This window comes from Uloborus diversus, chromosome 2, assembly GCF_026930045.1.
Source record: "Uloborus diversus isolate 005 chromosome 2, Udiv.v.3.1, whole genome shotgun sequence".
Lineage (NCBI taxonomy): Eukaryota > Metazoa > Arthropoda > Arachnida > Araneae > Uloboridae > Uloborus > Uloborus diversus.
This window is the reverse complement of record NC_072732.1, coordinates 156,084,586-156,108,699: the sequence shown is the minus strand read 5'-3', so window position 1 is coordinate 156,108,699 and position 24,114 is coordinate 156,084,586. Positions and strand designations below refer to the sequence as shown.

At 34.4% G+C, this 24,114-nt stretch overlaps 1 protein-coding gene across 1 annotated transcript in view; it reads left to right on the top strand.

Annotated features, from left to right (window-relative positions):
- LOC129216104 (dimethyladenosine transferase 1, mitochondrial-like) overlaps positions 1-24,114 on the top strand; it is a 52,945-nt gene that overhangs the window by 4,501 nt on the left and 24,330 nt on the right. The window contains exons 2-3 of the mRNA XM_054850258.1: positions 13,967-14,309; positions 15,910-15,992. Coding sequence (XP_054706233.1) covers positions 13,974-14,309; positions 15,910-15,992 — 419 coding nt within the window. The 5' untranslated portion in view covers positions 13,967-13,973. The remainder of the gene's footprint in view (positions 1-13,966; positions 14,310-15,909; positions 15,993-24,114) is intronic.

The following is a 24,114-nucleotide window of genomic DNA, read 5'->3' as shown; positions in this document are numbered from 1 at the left end:
GCATGTTGCTCTACTTAGCAAGTTAGCTAATATAGGAATAGGAGGGAAAATTTTCATTTGGGTAAAAAACTGGCTGACCGGAAGGAAACAAAGGGTAGTTGTAAGGGGAAATTATTCTAATTGGAGTGAGGTTTTAAGCGAGGTTCCTCAAGGATCAGTGTTAGGGCATGTTTTGTTCATTGTTTTTATGAACGATATTCACAAAAATATTTCTGGGAACATGAATTGTTTTGCTGATGATGTCAAAGTTATGGGGACTGTAGAAAATGAAGAACAAGCAAAACAGCGGCAAGAGGATCTAGATCATATTACAGAGTGGGCTGATAAATGGGGTATGGCTGTTAATGTTGGGAAATGTCAAGTGCTACATTTAGGGCATGGAAATAAGTGTACAAGTTATTATTTGCAAGGTTCAGTCATTAGTCAAGCAGACAAAGTTACTGGTCTGGGGGTCTTAATAAGTTAAGATTTAAAGTTTAGCCAACAGTGCATCATTGCTAGTAACAAGGCCAATAAGATGCTTGGGTTTATCAATAGATGTATTTCAAAAAAATCTAAAGAAGTTCTTCTGCCCTTATATAGAAGTTTGGTAAAACCTCATTTAGAGTATGCTGTTCAGTTTTGGTCTCCTTATCTTAAGGGTGCTCTTCTCTGAGAGTCTGAAAGCTTCGGATCCAATGCTAACCTACGGGGAAAGTTGAATGTTATTTTACAAAATTCCTTTGAAGTTTTCGGGTCAGTTTTTTTTCTGAGTATTTTTCAAGCTTATGTCTGTATCTTTTAGTTTTTTCTTTTTTGATACGTCCATTCTTCGATTTTTTAAAATTCGAGAAAAAAAGAATTTCTTCGAAAACGAGTTACTGTTGAACCTTTCGCTCTGTAAAAAATCTGCAAATCATGCTATCGAAATTTTAAGAACGCCCCAACACGCAAAATATTTCCATCTCTCTTTTGAGACTAAGTTTGAAATGATGCGACCATTTCTAAAAAAATATCGGGGTTCCAACCATCTGAAATGTTTTTGAAAAAGCTCAATTCCTCTACTAAGCCACGCCTCCCACCGGTCCCTCCTTTCTTGTGGGGAAAAACCTGGTGAGGTGTACAAGATTTACAGGGCCCAGCTAGACTGGTCCTAGTCAATTTACAATCCCCAGTGAAGATCAATGGCCCTCTTAAAACTATCTACTCCCTTGCTCCACCTCTTCTGGTAAACTGTTCCAAGGTTCCACTTCCCTGCTATAATAATAATTTTTCCTAATATCCATGTTAGCCTGAGATTTAAATAGCTTAAAACAATGACCCCTTGTCCTGTTTTCAGTGCTAAACTTCAGCCCCGTAACATCTTTCATTTTAATAAATTTAAACAACTGAATCATGTCCCCTCGGTCTCTTCTTTGCTCAAGACTGTACATTTTTAACCTTTCATAGCCATTATTTTTATTTGGAGGGGAAGGAATTGTTATATTATACATTAATTCTTTTCTGAGGGACTAGAGAGGTGCTAAGTTTGTACGCAAGTACATATGGAGGAAATTGGTTAACTCATGGGGGGTATTACCACTTATTATATTTTTTTAATCATCAAAACCCATCCTTTTTTCTAAGAGTTTGTTTTACAATTTTTTCCCTTATTTTTTGGCATCAAAACAGAGTATAGGACTTACACCTATAAACCCTATATCCGAAAAAAAAAAAAATCACGTTGTAAATTTAAAAAAAGGAAGTATCGCATTTTGCGTAAAGTTGCATCGCAGACCTTCAGTGAAGAACCTTTCCATGTTACTCAAATTAATTCACGGATATAATTAAGATTAAAATGATCTTAAGTATGCTTATAATAAAACATTAATGAATATTTCTATTTCTGGGGATGCATTACCCCCATTACTTTTCACTACATCAAAAAGGCATAAACAATGGAGCTGGTGCATCCAAAGAAAGATAAATATGTATATTAAGGCTGTTCCAGTAGAAAAACATGCTAAACTTGACGCTTTGGAAACAGCGACAAAAAAAATCTAATCGCCGGATTGCAATGAAACTTTTTACTATATCAGATGAATGTGTAAAGAACAACGTGCATGAAATAAATTGGTGCTGAGTTACCTACATTTATCACAAAATGATATTAAAAAGTACTTTTTGTCAAATATAAAATATTTCTCTTACACACATTCATGAAAAATCAGCTAAACACAGAGATTCGAGATTTTTTTCCCTGAACCATAGAAACAATGTAGACGCATCTTTTCACTGAGAGTCTGAAAGCCTACAGATCCAATGTTAACCTACGGGGAAAGTTGGATGAAGGTTTTACAAATTCCTTTGAACTTTTCATGTAATTTTTTTCCCCCCGAGTATTTTTCAAGCCTCTGTCTGTGTCGTGTACTTTTTGCTTTTTTGAAATATCCATTCTTTGATTGTTTAAAATTCGAGAAAAAATGAATTTCGTTGAAAAAGGTGGTTGGTACTGTTTAATATTTTGCTCCATAAAAAATCTGGCAACATATTTCCAGCACTCTTTTGAGACTTTGTTCGAAATAATGCGACCATTTCAAAAAAAAAAAAAACGGTTTCCAAAACCGTATTCCAGATACTTACTAGATATTTGGAATCTATTTTTGTCTATATTATACTATGTTACTACAAATGTAAACGCATAAAATGCTTTCCACAGCTCAACAAACATTTTTGAAAATAATTTCTCGAGCCAAACTCGTAAAAAATTCTTTACAAGGTATGTACACATTGATCACGTAATTCATAATACAGTGAAATCCAGTAACAATGAACTTCAAAATCGGGACTGAAAACTTATTTGGTTGAAACGGGTATTTCGTTATACTGATATACGTTGTAACAGGATTTCACTGAATTTTTCTTTTGAAAACTTTCTAAGGAGAAAAATGATACATACCTGCATTTCTTTAAAACATGAATGAGTATAAAAAAATTGTTTTAAAGCAGGGGTGGGTTCCCAGGGTCGTGACCCCAAATGGGGTCATGTAGCATTTCTTATTCGGTCGAAACATTATTCCTACCACAGTATAGTTGGGGGTGGATCGTATCTAACATAGCAGTTTTGTAATGTAGGATCTAACGTAGCTTTCACAATGTTGCCAGGTTAGGTCCACACTTAGCGATACTTTACTGACATGTAGGTTACGGGATCACAGGTCCTTTACTTGGACAAAAAAGGGTCGCAACGTGCAAAAGATTGGGAACCACTGCTTTAAATTTACAGATAATTAGAGAACTGATGGGGGAAGGGGGAGAATACTGACCATTTTGTTTTTAACTGGATGAATACACAATGTTCTAAGAATCTTTCGGTAGTCGTGAGACAAATAATTTGTCTGACGTCTAAAACATTTTCCTGAAACCTAAGGTTTTTCAATTTTGGCCGGTCTTTATCAATACAGTAGAAGACCATTATAACGCCGACCTGTATAACGCAATTCTCTATAAACCACACTACTTTTCAGAAGTAAACAATAGATTTTGAAGTTTAAAAAATCCCTGTTTTGCTTTGTAAAAATAAAAATTGTTAGGCAAATTAAATTTTGAAAGTTTTTCATCTTTCTATCTTATTTCAAAGCATTTAAATTGAAAATTAGTACTCATAGTAAACAGAAAATATCAAATGGCTCTTGAAAATGCAGCTGTTATGCAAACCATGAAGCTAGCAGAAGTGCAGGATTTTAATTGTGAAACATATTTATTTGTGAATAACTAATTGTAATACTCATTTGCAGATAAAACTCATTCTGAAGTACTAATATATAGATGTGTTCTGAATATTAGTTTCAAAATTTGTGAAATGATCTATATAACGCAAAAACCTGTATAACGCAAAAGCTCTGGTCCCAAGGTGTGTGTTATAACGGTCTTCTACTGTATATATTTGTGTGTTATGCACTGTGCAGTCACGCCTGTTCATAATGAAGTCTAAGGAACCGAATAACAATTTTCGTTTATAGCCTCAATTTCGCTTTTCAAAAGGTGAACAACAAGAAGGGAACTGAACCATAAACACAATATATACGGCTTGAATATTAGTACCAAAAACCAAATTTCTTGTTGAATTTTAATTCAAAGTGTCAAAGGTCAAAGTTTTTTAATATCCTGGATAAAAAAACAAATACATAGCCACAAGTTTTCAATCAAGCAATGCATTTTCCACACTTATAATTTGTAGTTCAACAAACGAATTGTTTTAGATGGGTGGAAAAACTTTTTGTCTATAAATAAATTAAATCCGTTCGTATAGGAATGCATTGAAAAAGAAAATAAACAAAAAATAAATAAATGAATAAAAAATAAATGAATAAAAATCTTGGTATCGAGTTACATTTCGTGTCAAAATGTAAGACAAAGAAGATTCATTTCAGCCTTTCACGGTTTCACATTTACACACTGAGGAAGGAGGCTATTATCTCTGAAACATGTTTGCATTTTAAACTTTTACATCTTTTACTTGTGCTTTTAAGACGTTGTTTTTGACTTTTATCTATTTCTTGCTTTTTAAAGTGCATATTTTATTTACAATTTACACATTTAAAAATATTTTGGAACACCCGATTTAAAATGGCTTCTTGAAACATTATCATTACTTGATATTACTCATAAATGGGGGGAAAAAATTCAAAAAAAAAAAAAAAAAACCAAACAGAAAAGTAAGAAACATTTAGCATCCAGCACATGGCTTTCATTTGAATTTTGACGTCTTGAATTTAAATTATGTTTTTCGCAATCACGAATTGTGGTAGGACCCTACTCGTTGGGTTTCTTATTTCTACAAATGGTTCCTATCCGAATCATATTTGTAAAAGTCATGATTTGAATACAAGACGTCTACATTCAAATGAATTCCAGGGGCTGGATGCTGGACGTTGTTGACTGAATGCTGTTTTTGTCTGAAAAGTATCGAGAGGGTCAGGAATAAATAAAGTCGATGGCGAGGGACATGCTCGGAAAGACAGGTGGAACAGACGAGTTTGCATTAAAAGCATAGAAAAATAAAGTTGAAAGAACATCAACTACGGACAAATGAAAACAATAAGCAACCATGGTCGCTCAAAAAAAGAATATATTTGGTCTTGGTCAAGCAATAATAAGGTATTCGAGGGCGAATGATTGGTATTAGTCTCATGCAACTTAATGTACAAACGTGCAAATTTAATTACACTTGTTTCGGGGTTACTAAGAACAAAAACATCTTTATCAATAGGGATAGAAACATGTGTTTCTGTCTTTTACATCATTCAAAAAGTTTTTATTGGGCATGACAGATTTCTTTTTTATGTGCTAGAGTTATTTGAGTTACCCTAATTTTGCTAACAGTTTAAAATTTCCCCCGGGAAGTCGAGAAGAGATCAAAAAAATAAAAATTAGAGCAATAAATGTTAGTATACTCAACAATTTATAAATTCTGCTTCATGAATACTTTTATACAAAAAGAGAAAAATTAAATTGAAATATTTTTTAAATTTAAAGGATAGTATACTAATGTGTGTGATTTGCAAATGTCGGATTATATTTTCAATTCTGATATTTTTTTCTGAATATAAATTATGTGTGTAAGACATTGTTCACGTTCTACGAGCAAACAATTGACGTAAGTAGGGAAAAAGCGAATCCGGAAATATTCCGCGTAATTGTTACGATTGTTTGATTGATTGCAATAATTTGCATCAATGAAAGCTTGATTGAGTGTAGCTATCAAGTTTAGGACTTCGTTTGCACGAAGCTCTCAACTTTGTGTGGTAGTAAAGAGGTTTCATTTAATTTCGAAATGCGAGCATGAATGAATTTTCTGAAAATTGCTTTTAACCGTTGCTTTTCTCACCATAGTATCTGCAGAAAGGAAAGCATTTCTGGTTATTGTTATTATTACTATTTTGAACCGCAGAAAGCAATGCATAACTAATGTATGCAAGTAAACTGCAGCTTGTATTTTAAATTTAAGTGCATTATTGCAAGTAATTCCCTGTTGCTCGTGTAATTCCACCCACGAAATGTATTTTCAAATGTTCTCAAACATCATATAACTGCGTGCTTTGAAAATACACCTCAATAAAAGACTCACCAACTACTTATTATTATAGCCTGTTGCACTTTTCGTCTGATGCATAAAATATTATTATTATTAATATTATTATTATTAATATTATTATTATTATTATAATTATTATTATTGAAAAAGAATTTCAATTTTAAGAAGTATATTAATTATTTAGTCTTGTGTATGTTGCTCTAGTCACCATGCTGATTATCTATGTTTTTGCGGGATGATTTGTTTACTGATAGTAAACAAATGCAGCCCTGCGCATGAAGAATCACCGGAGAAATATAAATAAATATCTAAAATATTAATTGATTAATTAACAAAAATGTCAGTTCAGCTTTGCATATCCTCCATCAAATTGCAGAAGTATTCCTTTTTCGACCATAAATAAATAAATATATATATATGTACTAAAAATAGCGATTCCCCCCCTCCCTCTTTGAAATGTAACCATATCCTAATCAGAAATTGTTTTCTGATTACGCCATTTCTGCCGTCCTCCCAATAATTAAAAATAAAATCATCATCGTTCCACCTCTTGACTGTAAATATCCGATAACCGATATGTAATCATCCCTCCTCACCCCTCACTCTTTTTTTCCGGGACTACACCACAGTTTTACACTGAGCTTATACCTCTTATGTTTTCCTTTTTTTTATATATAATCGTATCCTAACGCAAAAAATTGCATTCTTTAATTAAACTTCAGACAAGAAACGAATTAGCTTTATGAACGAAATAAGAATCGGACGTGGTAATTGAGAACATCATTTAAAAAAAAATAAGACAATCGTTTTTCCTGTTCAATTTATGATAAATTTTCATTTCATTCATCAATTTTTCATGAATATAAAATCTGGGAACGCATATCCAAAAAACAAAACTTTGTTTCAAAAATTACCGCAGATCCTTTGGTACTGACTTTATTTCCTGTTCTGTTCAACCTTTGCGTCAGTACTGTTCAAGTGGGGTTTTGGCCGCCAGCTAATTTCTTTGATTGCTCTTCACGACGGGGGTCATTTAGGGGATCCTTTTCCTCTAGAATAATGACAGCTGTGACAGGTCACGTGTTCCTGCCTTACATCGATTACCGTCCACTCCGTTGGCCATTGAAGTGTCAATCACTTGATTGAAGTTCACTCCCGCCGTTCAAGGAAGAAAGCCATTTACACCCTAACTTCAATGTTTTCCCTCACTAAAGAGCAGCCTTACAAAAGACATTAATGCATTGGAAAGGGTTCAAAGGCGAGCTACAAGGCTAATAAATGGATTTTCTCACTTAGACTATGATTCCAGGCTTAGAAGTCTAAAAATGTACAGTCTTGAGCAAAGAAGAGACCGAGGGGACATGATTCAGTTGCTTAAATTTATTAAAATGACAGATGTTACGGGGCTGAAGTTTAGCACTGAAAACAGGACAAGGGGTCATTGTTTTAAGCTATTTAAATCTCAGGCTAACATGGATGTTAGGGAAAATTATTATTTTAGCAGGGTAGTGGAACCTTGGAACAGTTTGCCGGAAGAGGTGGTAATGAACAAGGGAGTAGATAGTTTTAAGAGGGCCATTGATCTTCACTGGGATTGTAAATTGACTAGGACCAGTCTAGCTGGGCCCAGAGCCTGTTGCTGGTCGTCACTTTTGTATTTGTATTTGTAAAATTCATTTTTTTGCTACATATCAAATCATTTGAAAGAGCTTGGGAAAATGGGTTATCCTCCTAGTTTCGAAATAAAAACCATAAAAACGAAAATTTAGGCTCTCTAGTCTTGTGAACAATAGGTATACTCTGAGAACCGCAGCATTTAGAGATCGTTCAAGTGTCTGTAGTTGGAATCAAGAAATGATGTAAAAGATGGAGAAAAATTTTGGAAAGAAAAGTTTTGTTTTGTGGATAGGGATATAATTTATCTCCCAATGAAGGCTATTATCTCCCAAATACTTCTTTTTCAGTACATGAGTTGTATTTTATTATCTTTTCCTAATATTTTTTTCTTTTTTCCTTAAAAAAATTCCTACAATCACAAGGCTTTGGGAGGGGCCATGGCCCCCATGGCCCCCCTCTAGATCCGCCCCTGCAGTATCATGTGGCAGCTTTAGAGTTAAAAGAGTTGAAATTAAATACTTGTTCACAATTAGCTTCCACAGAAAGTGTACATTTTCAGTACTCATTTTGTATACATTTGGGCTATGCTTTTTGCTTCTAAATCCTAATATGTTTGGTTGTCTTAGAATACAAGATGCAATATCTTGTACCAATGAATTGAATTATTACCTCTATATACCAAACATCAGGGATGCCTACTTGGAGGGGGGGAGGGGAGCGATCATGGCGTATACTGCGGTATTGCAATTTTTAGGGGGTTTGTTTTAAGAGGTAATTTTCACTCAGGGAGGGGGTCCTGACAACATGTAGGGAGTGAGGGTGTGCCTTTGCTCTTGGGAGGTTGGGGCAACCCTGCTGAACATGTTCACAATCTGTTTTCAGGTATTCCTAAGCATCAGATTGGAAAACCTGAAATACCTTCACAATTTATCACAATGATTGAAGAGTATCAAATAGAAGATGAAGAAGAATTTTTTTTTGTGTGTGTGTGGATATTTTGCTGCATTATACATACAAATACAAAAGTGACGACCAGCAACAGGCTCTGGGCCCAACTAGACTGGTCCTAGTCAATTTACAATCCCCAGTGAAGATCAATGGCCCTCTTAAAACTGTCTACTCCTTTGCTCATTACCACCTCTTCCGGTAAGCTGTTCCAAGGTTCCACTACCCTGCTAAAATAATAATTTTTCCTAATATCCATGTTAGCCTATTTAAATAGCTTAAAACAATGACCCCTTGTCCTGTTTTCAGTGCTAAACTTCAGCCCCGTAACATCTTTCATTTTAATAAATTTAAACAACTGAATCATGTCCCCTCGGTCTCTTCTTTGCTCAAGACTACATTTTTAGCCTTCTAAGCCTGGAATCATAGTCTAAGTGAGAAAGTCCATTTATTAGCCTTGTAGCCCGCCTTTGAACCCTTTCCAATACATTAATGTCTTTCTTAAGATAAGGAGACCAAAACTGAACAGCATACTCCAAATGGGGTCTTACCAAACTTCTATATAAGGGCAGAAGAACTTCTTTAGATTTATTTGAAATAGATCTATTGATAAACCCAAGCATCTTATTGGCTTTGTTGCTAGCAATGCTGCACTGTTGGCTAAACTTTAAATCCTGACTTATTAGGACCCCCAGATCAGTAACTTTGTCTGCCTGACTAATGACTGAACCTTGCAAATAATAACTTGTACACTTATTTCCATGCCCTAAATGTAGCACTTGACATTTCCCAACATTAACAGCCATACCCCATTTATCAGCCCACTCCGTAATATGATCTAGATCCTCTTGCAGCTGATTTGCTTGTTCTTCATTTTCTACAGTCCCCATAACTTTGACATCATCAGCAAAACAATTCATGTTCCCAGAAATATTTTTGTGAATATTGTTCATAAAGACAATGAACAAAACAGGCCCTAACACTGATTCTTGAGGAACCCCGCTTAAGACCTCACTCCAATTAGAATAGTTTCCCCTTACAACTACTCTTTGTTTCCTTCCGGTCAGCCAATTTTTTACCCAAATGAAAGTTTTCCCTCCTATTCCTATATCAGCTAATTTGCTAACTAGAGCAACATGCGGTACCTTATCGAAAGCTTTTTGAAAATCAATGTAAACAACATCTACAGGCTTCTTATTGTCCAAAGCCATGGTAACTTTGTCATAGAAATGTAATAAATTAGTTGCACAAGATTTACCTTTCCTAAAACTGTACTGAAAACTAGTCAATAGATTATTAGTCTCTAGAAAATTTACTATCTTAATTTTCGTCAATGTTTCAAAAATTTTGCAAACCACCGAAGTTAGACTCACAGGTCTATAATTTCCCGCACTCCCTTTAGACCCTTTCTTGAAGAGCGGTGTAATGTTAGCCAGCTTCCAGTCCTCTGGCACTGTCCCCGAATTATAAGAAGCATTGCAAATGTTTGCGATTACATCTGCTAATTCCTCTGCACATTCAACTAAAATTTTCGGATAAATATTATCTGGCCCCGGAGCCTTAGTCTCTTTAATTTTTTTCAAATGAAGTAAAACGTCATCCCTGGAAAATACAAAGTCCTCAAGCTGTACTATAGCTTGTGTCTTGTTGGTGTCAACTGTTGAGATACAGTTATCGTTAAAAACACTCGAAAAAAAGTTATTAAGAACATTAGCAATATCGTCCTGAATTAAAATTCCGTGCTCATCAACCAGTGGCCCGATATTACTATTTCGAACTTTCCCCGAATTAACGTATGCAAAAAACCTCTTGGGATTCATGTTTATGTTATCTGCCAGTCTTTGCTCCAACTCTCTTTTCTGAATCCGTACCAAATACTAAAATTTACGCCTTGCATTACAATATTGGAGCCTATCTGCACTGTGACCAGTTTCTTTAAACCTATGAAAAGCAGCTTGCTTGTAATTTAGAGCATCTTTAGTTTCCCTGGAGAACCACATTGGCCAAATTTTAGTGTTGACACCCTTTCTCCTAAAAGAAACACGATCTCCGACCGTATTCGCTAGAATTTCCTTAAACTTTGCCCACTGAAGATTCACATCGCTATTGTCCAATCCAGAAGAAAAAACTGCTTTCAAACTCTGCCTAAGTGCCACAAAGTCAGTATTTCTGAAATTGGGCACAAACCTAAAATTCTCTACTTTGTGCATATCAAATTTAATCCCAAACCTAATACTGTTGTGATCACTATCTCCAATGTATTCCCCTACACATAACCCCTGAACAGAGCCTTCCATGTCGCAGAAAACTAGATCTAAAATCGCGTCCTGTCGAGTACCTTGAGTTACAATTCGATCTAAGAAACAGTCACCAATTACTTTCAAAAAATCCTCTTCTCTGCTGGTAAAAATTATTCCCATCAATTCCTGGAAAATTAAAATCTCCCATTATGATGACTGATCCCTTGCTAGAAATGTCACTAATAATACTAAACATCTGTTCGTCTTGACCATGGCTTAAGTTGGGTGGCCTATAAATATTCCCCAAACGTAGTTTTTTGCCCTTATTACTGATCAACTCCAGCCAAATCATATCAATCTCATTAGGTTTATCATTAATTACCAATTCATTGCACATTAAAGTGCCTCTGACATAAAATAAAACCCCACCACCTCTTTTACCTACTCTATCTTGTCTAAACAAATTATACCCAGCAATAGATAATAAATCATCATCACTTTCGGTAGCCCATGTCTCGGTAACTCCAATAATATCCAACCTCTCGTCTATAATTATGCTTTTCAATTCTTCCATCTTGTTCCTAATACTACGAGCATTTGTATAAAAAACCTTAAGTAAGCCCATCTTACTTTTATTTAATGCTGCAAGATTGTTTGAATCCCAAGTGTTAAAATCTTTTCTCTTATTAGCCACCCTATTTCCGTTTCTACTAAAATCCCGATAGTTAGTACCCTTTCAAATTCTGCTCCTTAAACCATGCCCCCCATTCCAACTTAGTTTTTTGATTCTGAAGCCTCTAAAACCAGACCACTAACCATTTTGACCCCCGTAGAGCTCAGATGTAGGCCATCCCTAGCAATCCCTAGCAATCCATAAAATCATTCAGCTGAGCAATATGAGGCTGAAGTTTCTGCCACTGAACTGCATATTTCAAGAATCCAACCATTGTATAGAGTAGTATTCAAGACCTTTAAAGTATGATTACCTACAAGCAAAATGCGGCTGAGAATCACTTGGAAACCATTTCACTAAAACAATTAGATGATAATATGTAGTACTTCACATGAGAATACACAAAGCAAAAACAGATTAAAATTACTATTTTTTTTACAGGTATTGTACCAACAACTGCGTTGTAATATTCTGTAGTTAAATTTTACGTAAAACTTTTTAAATTAAAGAAGAAAGAAATGCAAGAGTTTAGCCCCTACCGAGTTTAATTAGGTATTTCACTAGCCGTCAATCTAAAATTCAGCCTCTCTATCTCAAAAACTGGTACAGCTCACTTGACAAAGTACTGAACATAGTCCATTGACGCAATAGAATACATATGCATACATTTCTAGTTTCCCTTTCCGTATATAATGAACACCCCCCATAATCTGGTCTCATGAATGTTCAGAGTAGAGTCCACTATATTGGTATTCCAAAAGGCTAATAACAACTAAGCTGTCCTAGATATTTCATGAAAGCTCAAGTACTAGGGGTGCGACATTGATGTCGATGTTTAGGAAACATCGATGTTTTTGTTAAAACATCGATGTTTTTAACATTGATGTTTTACTTTCGATATTTTTGCAACATCGATGTTTTGGGTTCGATGTTTTTTCGATGTTGATGTTTTTGTATTTTAGTTGAAAATTATAATAAAATTTCTCATAGAAGCGACATTGATTGAGAACATGAGAACATCGATCTTCATTTTGAAAAAGAAAAGAAAAAAAAAGCAATGGCATCTATAATTGACCCAGAAACATTTAAATCTCAGAATCATCGACATCACCTAAATTTGAAAAGTGCAAGAGTTGTGCTCCTCTTAGCTACTATGCAAAATAATCCGCTGCTGCTAGGGTGTTGAGATTATGTGGAATTTCCCAAAACTATTTCCGCTTCAACGGAGTAATAAATGCATTCAAAATAAACATAGAGAATTTTTTCAATGTATGTATTGTAAACATAAATGGCGACAGGAAAGCTTCCTCCTCCTCCGGTCTGATTTGTTTATTTTTTTTCTGTTGACTTGCGAGACGTGGTGTTGTATGTAGTTGGTTAGAGGATATATAAATATAATTTAATATTAGCTTTACTTGGAATTTTCTGAAATAATAGCTAAACCTTAAGAACTGACTAAGAAACTTTTGTTAGAGATTATCATATATGTAAGTCTGTAGTGTAGTATATTCAAAAATGTTTGGAAAAAATTGATAAAAAGATCGATGTTTCAAAACATCGATGTTTTTTAGTCGATGTATTAATAACATCAATGTTTTAATTTCAAACATCGATGCTTTGAAACATCGATGTTTTTCCATCGATGTCGCACCTCTATCAAGTACAATTTTCACACCTATTCTTCCAATAAAAGAATAACATAATTAACATTTTAAAAATTGTTTTATAAGTTACCACTCCTGATTTTGATGTTCTTAAACTAGTGTAATATTGATATTACGGGTTTGAATGAATTAGTATAAGTCATATTTACATTCAATGTGCGTACTGAAATTGTATAATTTGAATTGTAAGGTCAATGGTATAAGATAGTGGTTAGGACTATTTATAAGGCTACAAAATCCTCATGTATATATAATAGCGAATGATCGAATAACGCTCCTGACGTCATCAACAATGAAACTCGCGCCACGGCATGATAATTTGATAATATTTTTTGGTAATGTTTGACATGCAGGCAAATGCTTTATATTGACGAGGCTGAATTGGATCCCATCTCTTAACTGTTTTACTGTAAGACTCATTTTAGGAGAATAAAGAAATGAAAAAGTGGTAAACAATGAACGCTACCTACTGAAGTTTAGGGTTAATCCACTGGAGTTTGGGTTAACATTTCAATCATTAAAATATCACCAAAACAGGCAATTGCTTTGTTCAAATGTGGATGCAATTTTCAACCGTTATACCTTGATGGGCCATTTTCTAGTGATTATAAAGATTTGTAGAATAGAAACTGTGTGTGTGTGTGAAAGTTTTTTTTTTTTTTAGTACACTGTGGTTAACTGCATTGTTAAAGTTTTATAATTTTATACCAAAGTCTGACTGTATTGAGAGCGTCATATTAATGACTTTTATCAATGCTGAATTCAATTTTAGGTGAAAAATGGTTTTCAAATCTTGCTTAAGATTGTGTCAGATAATATCTAAAGAAATTCCAGGCGCTATTCCTACAAATGAAGCTTTTCGCCTGCCTCCTCTACCTTCGCCTCGAGATCTTTTAAGACTTTACAAGATCCGTGCTCAACGAAAGCTGTCGCAGAACTTTCTGTTAGATTCCAGAATCAATAACAAAATAGTTACTAAGACTGGGAGTATAAAAGATTGTTATGTCTGTGAGGTTGGACCTGGTCCTGGTAACATCACTCGTGCCATATTACAAAACGGAGCTAAACAAGTTGTGGTTATTGAAAAAGATGCTCGATTTCTACCATCTTTAGAAGTAAGTCTTATCTTAGAAACTAGCAAATTAAACTGCTTGCACCCTTATACAATGATAAAAAAAGCTTGAAACACAGACTGATATACTCGCACATATGTTGGTCTCGAGTATAAGTCACCCCTACCTACTTTTAGGAGAAAAATTCGGGGGGAAAAATTGAAAACCAATGTGTTAGTCGAGTTCCAACTTTTGGAAATAAGAACGGGAGCATTTTGCCGCTAATTTTAAATTTAAACCTTATAAAAAGGAGGAAAATGAATGTTATGTTAAAAAACATCCGATATTTATGCTTTTGCTCCAAAAGGGATTCATTTTTGCGATTGCGACTTTTGTAAAGCGTTCGAGTTTGCTGTTACAATTTTTTTAAATTGTTGCTTTTATTTTGATGTTATACCAATAAAATTTTATGCTGTAGCCATATTACATAATTTTTTAAAAATAGATTAATTTATTTTATGGAATTTATTGGAAAAATTCGTGAATACGGCGATTCCCGCACTTTTCGTGTAGTCCACCATTTACTCTAATTATTTATTCTTTATTTCACGCTTTGATCTTAGCCAAAAGGCCAAGAAACAATTCTTTATTTCACAGTCAGACCATGTAAAATCATAGCAGAATGTTTAAGTATTTAGTTCTTTAGCATCTGCTTAAAAGACATGGACTAAATTCGGGAAAATGTTAACGTTTCAAGTGTTTTTTTCTTCAAACGAAAAAAGCGAGGAAAAATTTTGGAAATTCTGCCCCACATATAAGTTGACTCCCTAACTTTAAACCTCATTTTTTTGCAATACATTTCTCGATTTATACCCAAGTATATTATACGGTACAGGAATTTTATTCAAGTTTGTGGGATACAAGAAGTTTTCCACATTTAAGAGTACTCTTCCCATATGGAACACTTAAGTATTGAAATGAAAATGTGAATGAGGAGATTAATGTAAAACACCCTTATCTACCGATTGTTGTTCTTAACTTCCTTACACCCTTGAAGTAAACTAAATAAAGAGATTTATAACAAAAAGCATTATTTTAATTTTGAAAATCTTTTAATAAATCATCTCTGTGTATTCCTTTCATTTTTAACAACAAAAATTACAGTAATTTTTGCTACTAATAAGCAATAATGAATCAGCATTACATCAAATTTTGCTACTTATTGTTTTTTAGTTAAATACATACTCCTCCCCCCTACTCAAAACATTAATGCAAAAATTAATGGTTTTGCATATATGTGGTTATCGTTTTTACTGTTTTCGGACAAAATTTCCATTGGTTATAATACTCTATATTCTTTTTACTTGGGCAAAAAAACAAAAATGACTTGCTTCACTTTTGTATTTTAGTTAGTATTTTCTCATTTTGCGAGAAATGTGACCATAGCGGAAACCCTGCCAAGTATATGTAAATCTCTTGATTTCTCAAAACCGGGGGGGGGGGGGAGTTACCCCCTTTTAATAGTGACCTGGTTAAATTGTATTATTTTTTTGATGACATTAGTAAATTAATGTACGACACAGAGAAGTGATGTATAAGCAAAGTGTTACTGTATTTAAGTATATATGTGTTTGATCTTGCTAATTATTTTTAACTTATGTAGATTCTTGCAGATGCTGCAGAAGGAAAATTAAAAATTTTAGTTGGGGACATTATGGACCTCAATTTAGAAAATATATTTCCTAGGTAAGATTATATTTTTATCATCACTCTTCTTAATAGTTATAATATTTATTAAGTATCTTAAGTTATCTTAAGTTATCTTGGGTTTATCAATAGATCTATTTGAAACAAATCTAAAGAAGTTCTTCTGCCCTTATATAGAAGTTTGGTAAGAACCCATTTGGAGTATGCTGTTCAGTTTTGGTCTCCTTATCTTAAGAAAGACATTAATGTATTTTAAAGAGTTCAAAGGCGGGCTACAAGGCTAATAAGTGGACTTTCCCACTTAGATTACGATTCCAGGCTTAGAAGACTTAAAATGCAGTCTTGAGCAAAGAAGAGACCGAGAGGACATGATTCAGCTGTTTAAAATTATTAAAACGAAAGATGTTACGGGGCTGAAGTTTAGCACTGAAAACAGGACAAGGGGTCATTGTTTTAAGCTATTTAAATCTCAGGCTAACATGGATACTAGGAAAAATTATTATTTTAGCAGGGTAGTGGAACCTTGGAACAGCTTACCGGAAGAGGTGGTAATGAGCAAGGGAGTAGACAGTTTTAAGAGGGCCATTGATCTTCACTGGGGTTTGTAAATTGACTAGGACCTCTTGCTGGCCTCTAGCTGGGCCCAGAGCCTGTTGCTGGTCGTTACTTTTGTATTTGTATTTAATTTAAAAGAAAAAAAAGCAAAAAAAAAAAAAAAGAGCTTTAGAATACATTTAGGTCTTTTTATTTCCTACTTTTAGGCATTATGTTTCAATATCTTACTTCAATCAATTTATTTTTAGGGTATTTAACTAACCTGTTATTTAAAATTATTATTATTTTAATTTTGTTAATTTCAGTACAAGTAAAATATTTGAAAATAATTTTAGTTTTATTGGGTTAAAAGGTCCCTAATAATAATACAGCAAAACCCCGATTTTAAGTCCCATGAATCTTCTACAATTTTCCCCATTTAATGTTTTTTCATTGGGTCAGTTTTGCTGTATGTATTTCCCATATTTTATTTTTTCCGCATCATTATTTTACGCTTCTTTTAACCCAGTCCCTTGAGAAACGTAAAATCCTAGTTTCATTGTATTAATAATAATGACTAAAACTTCTTTTCCAAAAACTAGTACTCTATAATGCTTAAATATTTTGCCAACCTGTGCCATTAGAGGTCTGTACACCTTTCTTTTACCAAAGTCAAAAGTTAAAAGCATTTTGGAATTGCAGTTTGGCTATAATCTTGATGCAGTGAAACTTATGTGAGCGATCACCTCTATTAACGACCAATTTTCTAGGCACTGATTTTCCTCCCAATAGCTCAATATTAAAAATTCTCTGCAAGAGACCATCATAACCTCTACTAATGACCAGAAGAATGGAAAATTCAGCACCAGGAAATGAGATAATTTTTGGTAAGAGAGAACCAAAAGAGGCAACAAAAGGAAAGCAATAAAACACTAAATCCTACAAAATAACACCTTTCCCATCAAAATAGTCGCATTTTAAAGCAAGCTACAAGCTTTGAAACATTGGACACACTCAGATTTGAAATGGTGCCAAAGTTTTCAATTGACATTTTCAAAAACAACCGTATGAGCTACAATCGGGCAAATCTAACAAAAACTGACCCGTTTCACTAACTTTCAGATGATACAAGAATAAATCATATTGGGCTTTAAGTTCAGCAGAAATTCAGGCTTTTGTTTGAAACAGTGTGAAAATCTGCATTCGTTAAAAAAGGAAAAACAGCAAAAAATCCCCCTTTTCTGATTTAAATTTCCTGTTTCACGTGAGCATGTTGCTTTCTTTGTTTTAGAAAAAATGATATTTTTTATCAAAATAATAGTTTTAACATTTTATTAAGTGAAAAAACACAAGAGGTAACAATAAGTAGAAATAAAGATGCATTACTCTCCTGTGCTTTTCACAAAGTCATCAAATCAATAATAAAAAAGTTACGCTAATATCAATGAGTACATTTAATCAATCTTTAAAATTTACAACAGATGCTGAAATTGGTCACCACCATAACTGATACATGCTCTTCCCTCTTTGTAAACGGAAACAACCGTTGCTCTAAGTCAGTGATTCCCAACCTGGGGGCGATCACCCCCAAAGGGGCATTCGAACTCTTCCAGGGGGCGATAGGGGGGTGACCAGTATTCGGATACCTAGTAATGGGAAATTCTTGACCTTTAAAAAACTATATTTATTAAAACAAATCGGTACACAATTCAGAATACCTATGTTATGTAATACCGAACCAAGCATATGGCACGTCAAATAAAAAAAAGTCGTTCCCAGAAAATAAGGCATGTATGATTTACAGCTCAATCAAATCTGTTCGGATAAAAAAAATCCCAAAAGCGAAAAATAATATCTTTTATTTTATTGCCGTTTTCACGAGGAAGAAAAAAAATCTTGTAAGCACTGTCTGACCGTTGGCGCCAGCATATATTTAACGCCTGAAAAGTGGCTGGATATGTGTAAGAATGGATTTTTGCATTTACTTATCAGTTGTCATTCAGAATCTTGTAATCAGCCCATCAACCTCCTTACGTAGTTTCTATTAGTGATGTGCCGGATCGTCAAAAAAGTAGATCCGCGGATCCGGATTCGGATCATTAGTGTCAAGATCTGCGGATACGGATCTCAATATTTTTTTTTACCCAGTTCAACTATCCAAGTGTTTAATTTGTAACGGAAGAATAATAACACTGCTTCTTCAAAAAGTGGCATCTACGGCAAAAATATAATCAAGACTATGATTTACTCTCTTTAAAGAAATCTCCGTTAAAATTGAGGGAGAGTTAGAAAGAACCTGGTCAACGCTGCATTAATGCTTAAATAGAATGTAAAAAATTATTTCTAGCTTGCTCGGTAGATGTAGGATACATGAGCAAGAGTGTAAAGCTGCTACTGGACAGGCTAGAAATAATTTTTCACATTTTTTTCAGCATAAATGCAGCCCTGACCCATTCCACCCAACTTACTCCGACCGACAGAATAACAGAGCCGGGAACACCTTTACAAACAGTAAATAGAGAATTTAGTCTCACTTTTTTTGAAGAATGCCGAGAAAAACCATTATGAAAAATATAACAGAAACCCCAAATCAATAACAAAAACTAATATTAAACTAAAAATTAAAAAAAAAAAATGTCCCAGAGGATGATACTGAGATGAAACCTGATATTGAGATGGATTTTGCGGGTCAGAACACACATTGTTAACAAATGTGAACTGACAGCGGATAGAAATTTTAAATAATTGAGCTTTTTCTCCTTATCCGACTATGAAATAGCTACCGATTACGTGTATAAAGGCTTTGAATTGCATTTAAAATTTCCTTAACAAAATTATAGCTTTTACTGTATGTAACTTGGAAGTTCCAAACAAATATCAAATGCAGAAAACTTAGTTCTTTTAATTTGGGGGCCATATTTTTAACGTACGGGTAAGATTTTACTACCATAATTCTGAAAAACGTTAAGTTGGTTTTCATTAATATTTTCGGTAATTAAAGTTCTGCAAAAACGAGGCCAAGCTAAGAACACTTTCGATCAAGTCACCTTTTGAACGAAAAAAGAACTTTCAAAATCGATTCACCTGTTTAGGAACTACGATGCCACAAATAGACACTTAGATACACTTTTAAAACTTATTACCCGTTTCCTTTTGCAACAGGGGGTACAAATTGACTTCTGAAATGATACCTTATAATTTAAATAGGAAATAAAACCTAATTCAAACGAAATTTAAGAGTCTTTTATTCAAATATTTAAGAATTTTTAGAATAGAAAAGATCCGTTTAAGAGCCATCAAAAAAAGTAGCGGATACGGATACAGATCTTTATTTTTCCGCGGATACGGATATCCGGAACATCACTAGTTTCTATTGTTTGATTTAATTTAGTGAATTTCTGTTTAATTGTGCATGTTTCATAGTGTGGAAGTTCTATATGAATTCGAAAAAGAAGTGCCGGCAGTATTCAGCAGAGTATTTAAAATTTGGTTTTGTCACGTCACCGCAAAATGTGCAGTTTCCACATTGTCTTTTGTGTGATAAAACATTTTCTAGCAAAGAAGCGATGAAGCTCTCGCGAATGAAAGAACATTTGTCAAGAGTACATGGTGACAAAATTAATAAACCTCTTAGTTATTTTCAAAACCTCAAAACAAAAGCGGATAAACGGCCAAAGGTGGGTGAATTACTTAGAAGACAAGCAACAGATCTTGACAAAGGGCTTCTTGCTTCTTACGAAGTGTCTCTTTTGATAGCAAAATGTGGTAAGCCTCATACGATTGGCGAATCTCTTATTCTACCGGCTGCCAAAAAAATAGTTGAAATTTTGCTTGGTGAGGGCTCCAGTAAAAAGATAAGTCAATCTCTCCCCCTGAGTAACAACACAGTTTCCAGGAGAATAGATGAAATGGCTGATGACGTTGAGTGCAAACTCATAAATGTTTTGAAACAAAGTAAATTTGCACTACAGATTGATGAATCAATTGTGACAGATAACAGAGCTATTTTATTAGCTTACGTGAGGTTTATTAATGAGCTGAAAGAGATAACTGAGGAAATGTTGTTCGCCAGAACTTTGATTACTGATACAAAGGGATCGTCGATTTTTAAAGTGGTGAAGGATTATTTTGAAGAAAAAGAAATTCCATTGACAAATGTAAGTGCTTGCGCAGCAGATGGTGCCCCTGCCATGGCGAGTCGTCATATTGGGTTTCTTGCACACCTTAAAAAAGAAGTGCCAGAAGTGATTACCATCCATTGTGTCATTCATCATCAACACTTGGCTGCAAAAAAATTTAGTGGTGTTTTACATGAAACCTTACAATTAGTCATTACTGGTATTAAGAAGATCAAAGCTAATTCTCTCAATGATCGCCTGTTTCGAGAGCTTTGCCATGAAAATGATGAAAAATTCGAACGCTTGCTTTTACGTACGTTTGTGAGATGGCTTTCCAAAGGAAACTGTTTGCGCCGTTTCTTTGAATTATTCGACTCTGTAGCTGAGTTTCTCGACTTACATGATCCTGCTTTCATTGAGAATTTGAAACAGCGCAAATTGGAACTTCCGTATCTCACAGATATTTTTGAAAAAATGAACGAAGTCAACATTAAGCTTCAAGGAAACAAGATGAACCTCATCCAGGCCAAAAGCATGATTTCAGCATTCATTGCCAAATTCGAAATGCACAAGGCAAATATTGGCCGTAAAGAATTTATCCTGTTTCCGACTCTAAAAAAAAGTTTAATCGTGGATGATGAACTTCCTGAAGAAAAATTTCAATTTTTTTTGATCACCTTGATCAGTTAAAAAAGAACATGGAATCAAAGTTTGCAGATTTGATCAACTTACAAATTCCTGACTTAATTTTAGACCCATTTCGTTTTGAAGATGTGGATGAACGGTAAAACTCTTTGCAGACAGAGTTTATGGATTTGAAATTTGATTGTGAATCAAAAATTACTTTCAAGCAATACGGTTACGAACTTGCCTGGGTGAAGCTTATGGGTACTTACCCACAACTTTGGGAAAAAGTTGAACAGCTCCTCATCTCATTCCCCTCAACGTATTTAGTTGAAAGAGGATTTAGCTCTGTAGTGCAGCTTCTCACGAAGCAAAGAAATAGATTGGACATCTGCCTCAAAGGGGATTACAGATTAAATCTCACTAATATAAAGCCAGACATCAAAGCTTTAACGGAGTTCCATCAAGCACAAGGCAGCCATTAAAAAGGTAAAAAAGAACAAATCTTAACAGTTAAAATTTTCAATTTTTTCTGGATTTCAATTTAAAAAAAAAGCATGTCACTGAAAAATGTAGTATTCTAATTTTTGCTAAGTATGTAAATGACGTTGGTTAATTAAAGCACTTCAAATTACGTTTTTTCTTTTTTGGGGGGGGGGGGGAGGAAGGGGGAAGGGTTAAGAATAAAAAATTCAGTTTTAAAGCTAATTATTGCTTTATCGTGCACTTTTTGAAGCTTTAAACTAAAATTAGGCGTTCAGTAACATTAATCTTCACTAAAATCAGCGCCATCTAATTTGTGTTTTTAAGGGAAGAACGTGGGGGGTGATAGGTGTAATTTAACTTCCGAAAGGGGCGATGGGCCAAAAAAGGTTGGGAACCACTGCTCTAAGTGAAATTTTATTTCATAGTTTCACTACTGTTCCATCAAGTTGGTTGCTCAATTCCTACAAACTGGCTACTTCTCCTTTTAAACTTCTTCTTTCAAGAATCCCCAAACAAAAAAAGTCCACTGGAGTCAGGTCTGGTGTTCTCGATGGCCAAGGAATGAGGGCCATATGACCAACCCATTCGGGATACTGTTCAGTCAGAAGGAATGGCATCAAGTAAGTGAGGCAAATGATGTTCATCAAACTGTAAACATATGTTTCCTGTTAGGCTACTTCGAAACTCATACGAACCAATCAAATGATCTCCGATCATGCCAAACCAAAGCCGATTCAAGTTTGAAACGATGAGCTTCGGGTTAAGAAAGAATTGAGTCATTCCATGTCAACTGACCTAATTTTTCAAATCGTCCCCACTCGACCATCTCCGATTTGGATGAAATTTTATAGAAGAGTAGAGATGCCTTTGAAACTAATCTATGCAAATTTTCAGCTTCTTAGATCCAAATCCTGATGATCTAGAATCTCCGAAAAATGTGATCCAAGATGGCAAATCAGCTTTTTGTGCCAAATTGCCAAGTTTACACCAATTTTACAGGAAATTTTATTACACTGGAAGCCTGAAATTTTAGGCGCTTAAAGTATGATTGACCGTTAGTAAATTCAAGTATTTTTGTGAATTTGAGCTCTTTAAATTTTGTGTAGCATAGGCGTGAACTTGTGAAAAAGCGCGATGGGAAAAAAAATTTCCTGGATTTTAAGTTGTCATAAAATCTAAACAAAAATAATTCAAAAGCTCGTACTGCATGATTCCATTGTAAAAATGCTTGTTTTTAATGGGTTACAGTTACAGAGCTTAAATATGTATTTTCTGGAAGATATTGTAATTCAAAGTGGCTATATCAAAACCATTCAAGTGAAAAATAGCCTATTTTCAAAGCACTATAGCTCAAGTTTGTCACCTCGCATCTTCTTTTCGTTTATACCATTAGAAAGAACACTCTTTTCTCTTTCAAAATAAGTTTTTTATTTGTCGTTAGCGAGAAAATCTCGTTCTTAAATAAATAAAGAATGGTGAATGCTGTGGACAATTGACTTATAGGGATTTTGCAACTGTTATAAGTCAGAAATAGTTTTTATTAATCATTTAAAAGGATACTTTGCAAATGAAATGATAAAAAAGAAAATTATCTTGTTCTTCTTTCTAATGTATCAGTCTGCTTCCTGAAAAAAATACTTTTCTGATTCTAACATATTTCACTTACAAAAGAACTTTTTAAATGATTAATTGAAAACTATTTCTGACTTATAACAGTTGCAAAATCTCTATAAGTCGGTTGTCATGGCATTCACCATTCTTTATTTATTTAAGAACGAGATTTTCTCGCTAACGACAAATAGTATATCAGGCTCATTTTTTCCTGCTTATCTGAAAGAACACCATCGAAAAGAAAACTCATTTTTATTGGAAAAATATGTTCTTTCTCATGGTACCAACGAAAGGAAGATGCAAGGTGACAAACTTGAGCTACAGGGCATTAAAAAAAAGGCTATTTTTCATGTGAAATATTTTGATAGCCACTTTAAGGCTGCTCTTCAGTGGGGAAGAAAAACGATCTCGCTTGAAAATGGGCTTTCTCTTTAAACGAAAGCAATGTTCATCAGTGAAGTGATTGACACTTCAACAACCAATAGAACGAGCGGTGGCCGATGAAAGTGTGGATCATGTGACCTGTCACGTTTTGCAGGGGGACAGACCGGACGCTCCCCTGCTGTGCAGAGTAGTCGAAGGAGGTAATAGCTGACGGCGAAATGAAACCGCAGCTTTTTACAGACCCTTCCAAGGAAATTCTAGTTCTTTCCCTCTTGAGTCTTGACTACATAGGTAAAAGAAAAATTACTCAGTGTAAAAGGCGCGGCATTTTGCAATCCCGCTTGTGATATTAATTTATTTGCATTCGCACTAAAATTAATTTTTGAAACGAAGATTTTTTTCCC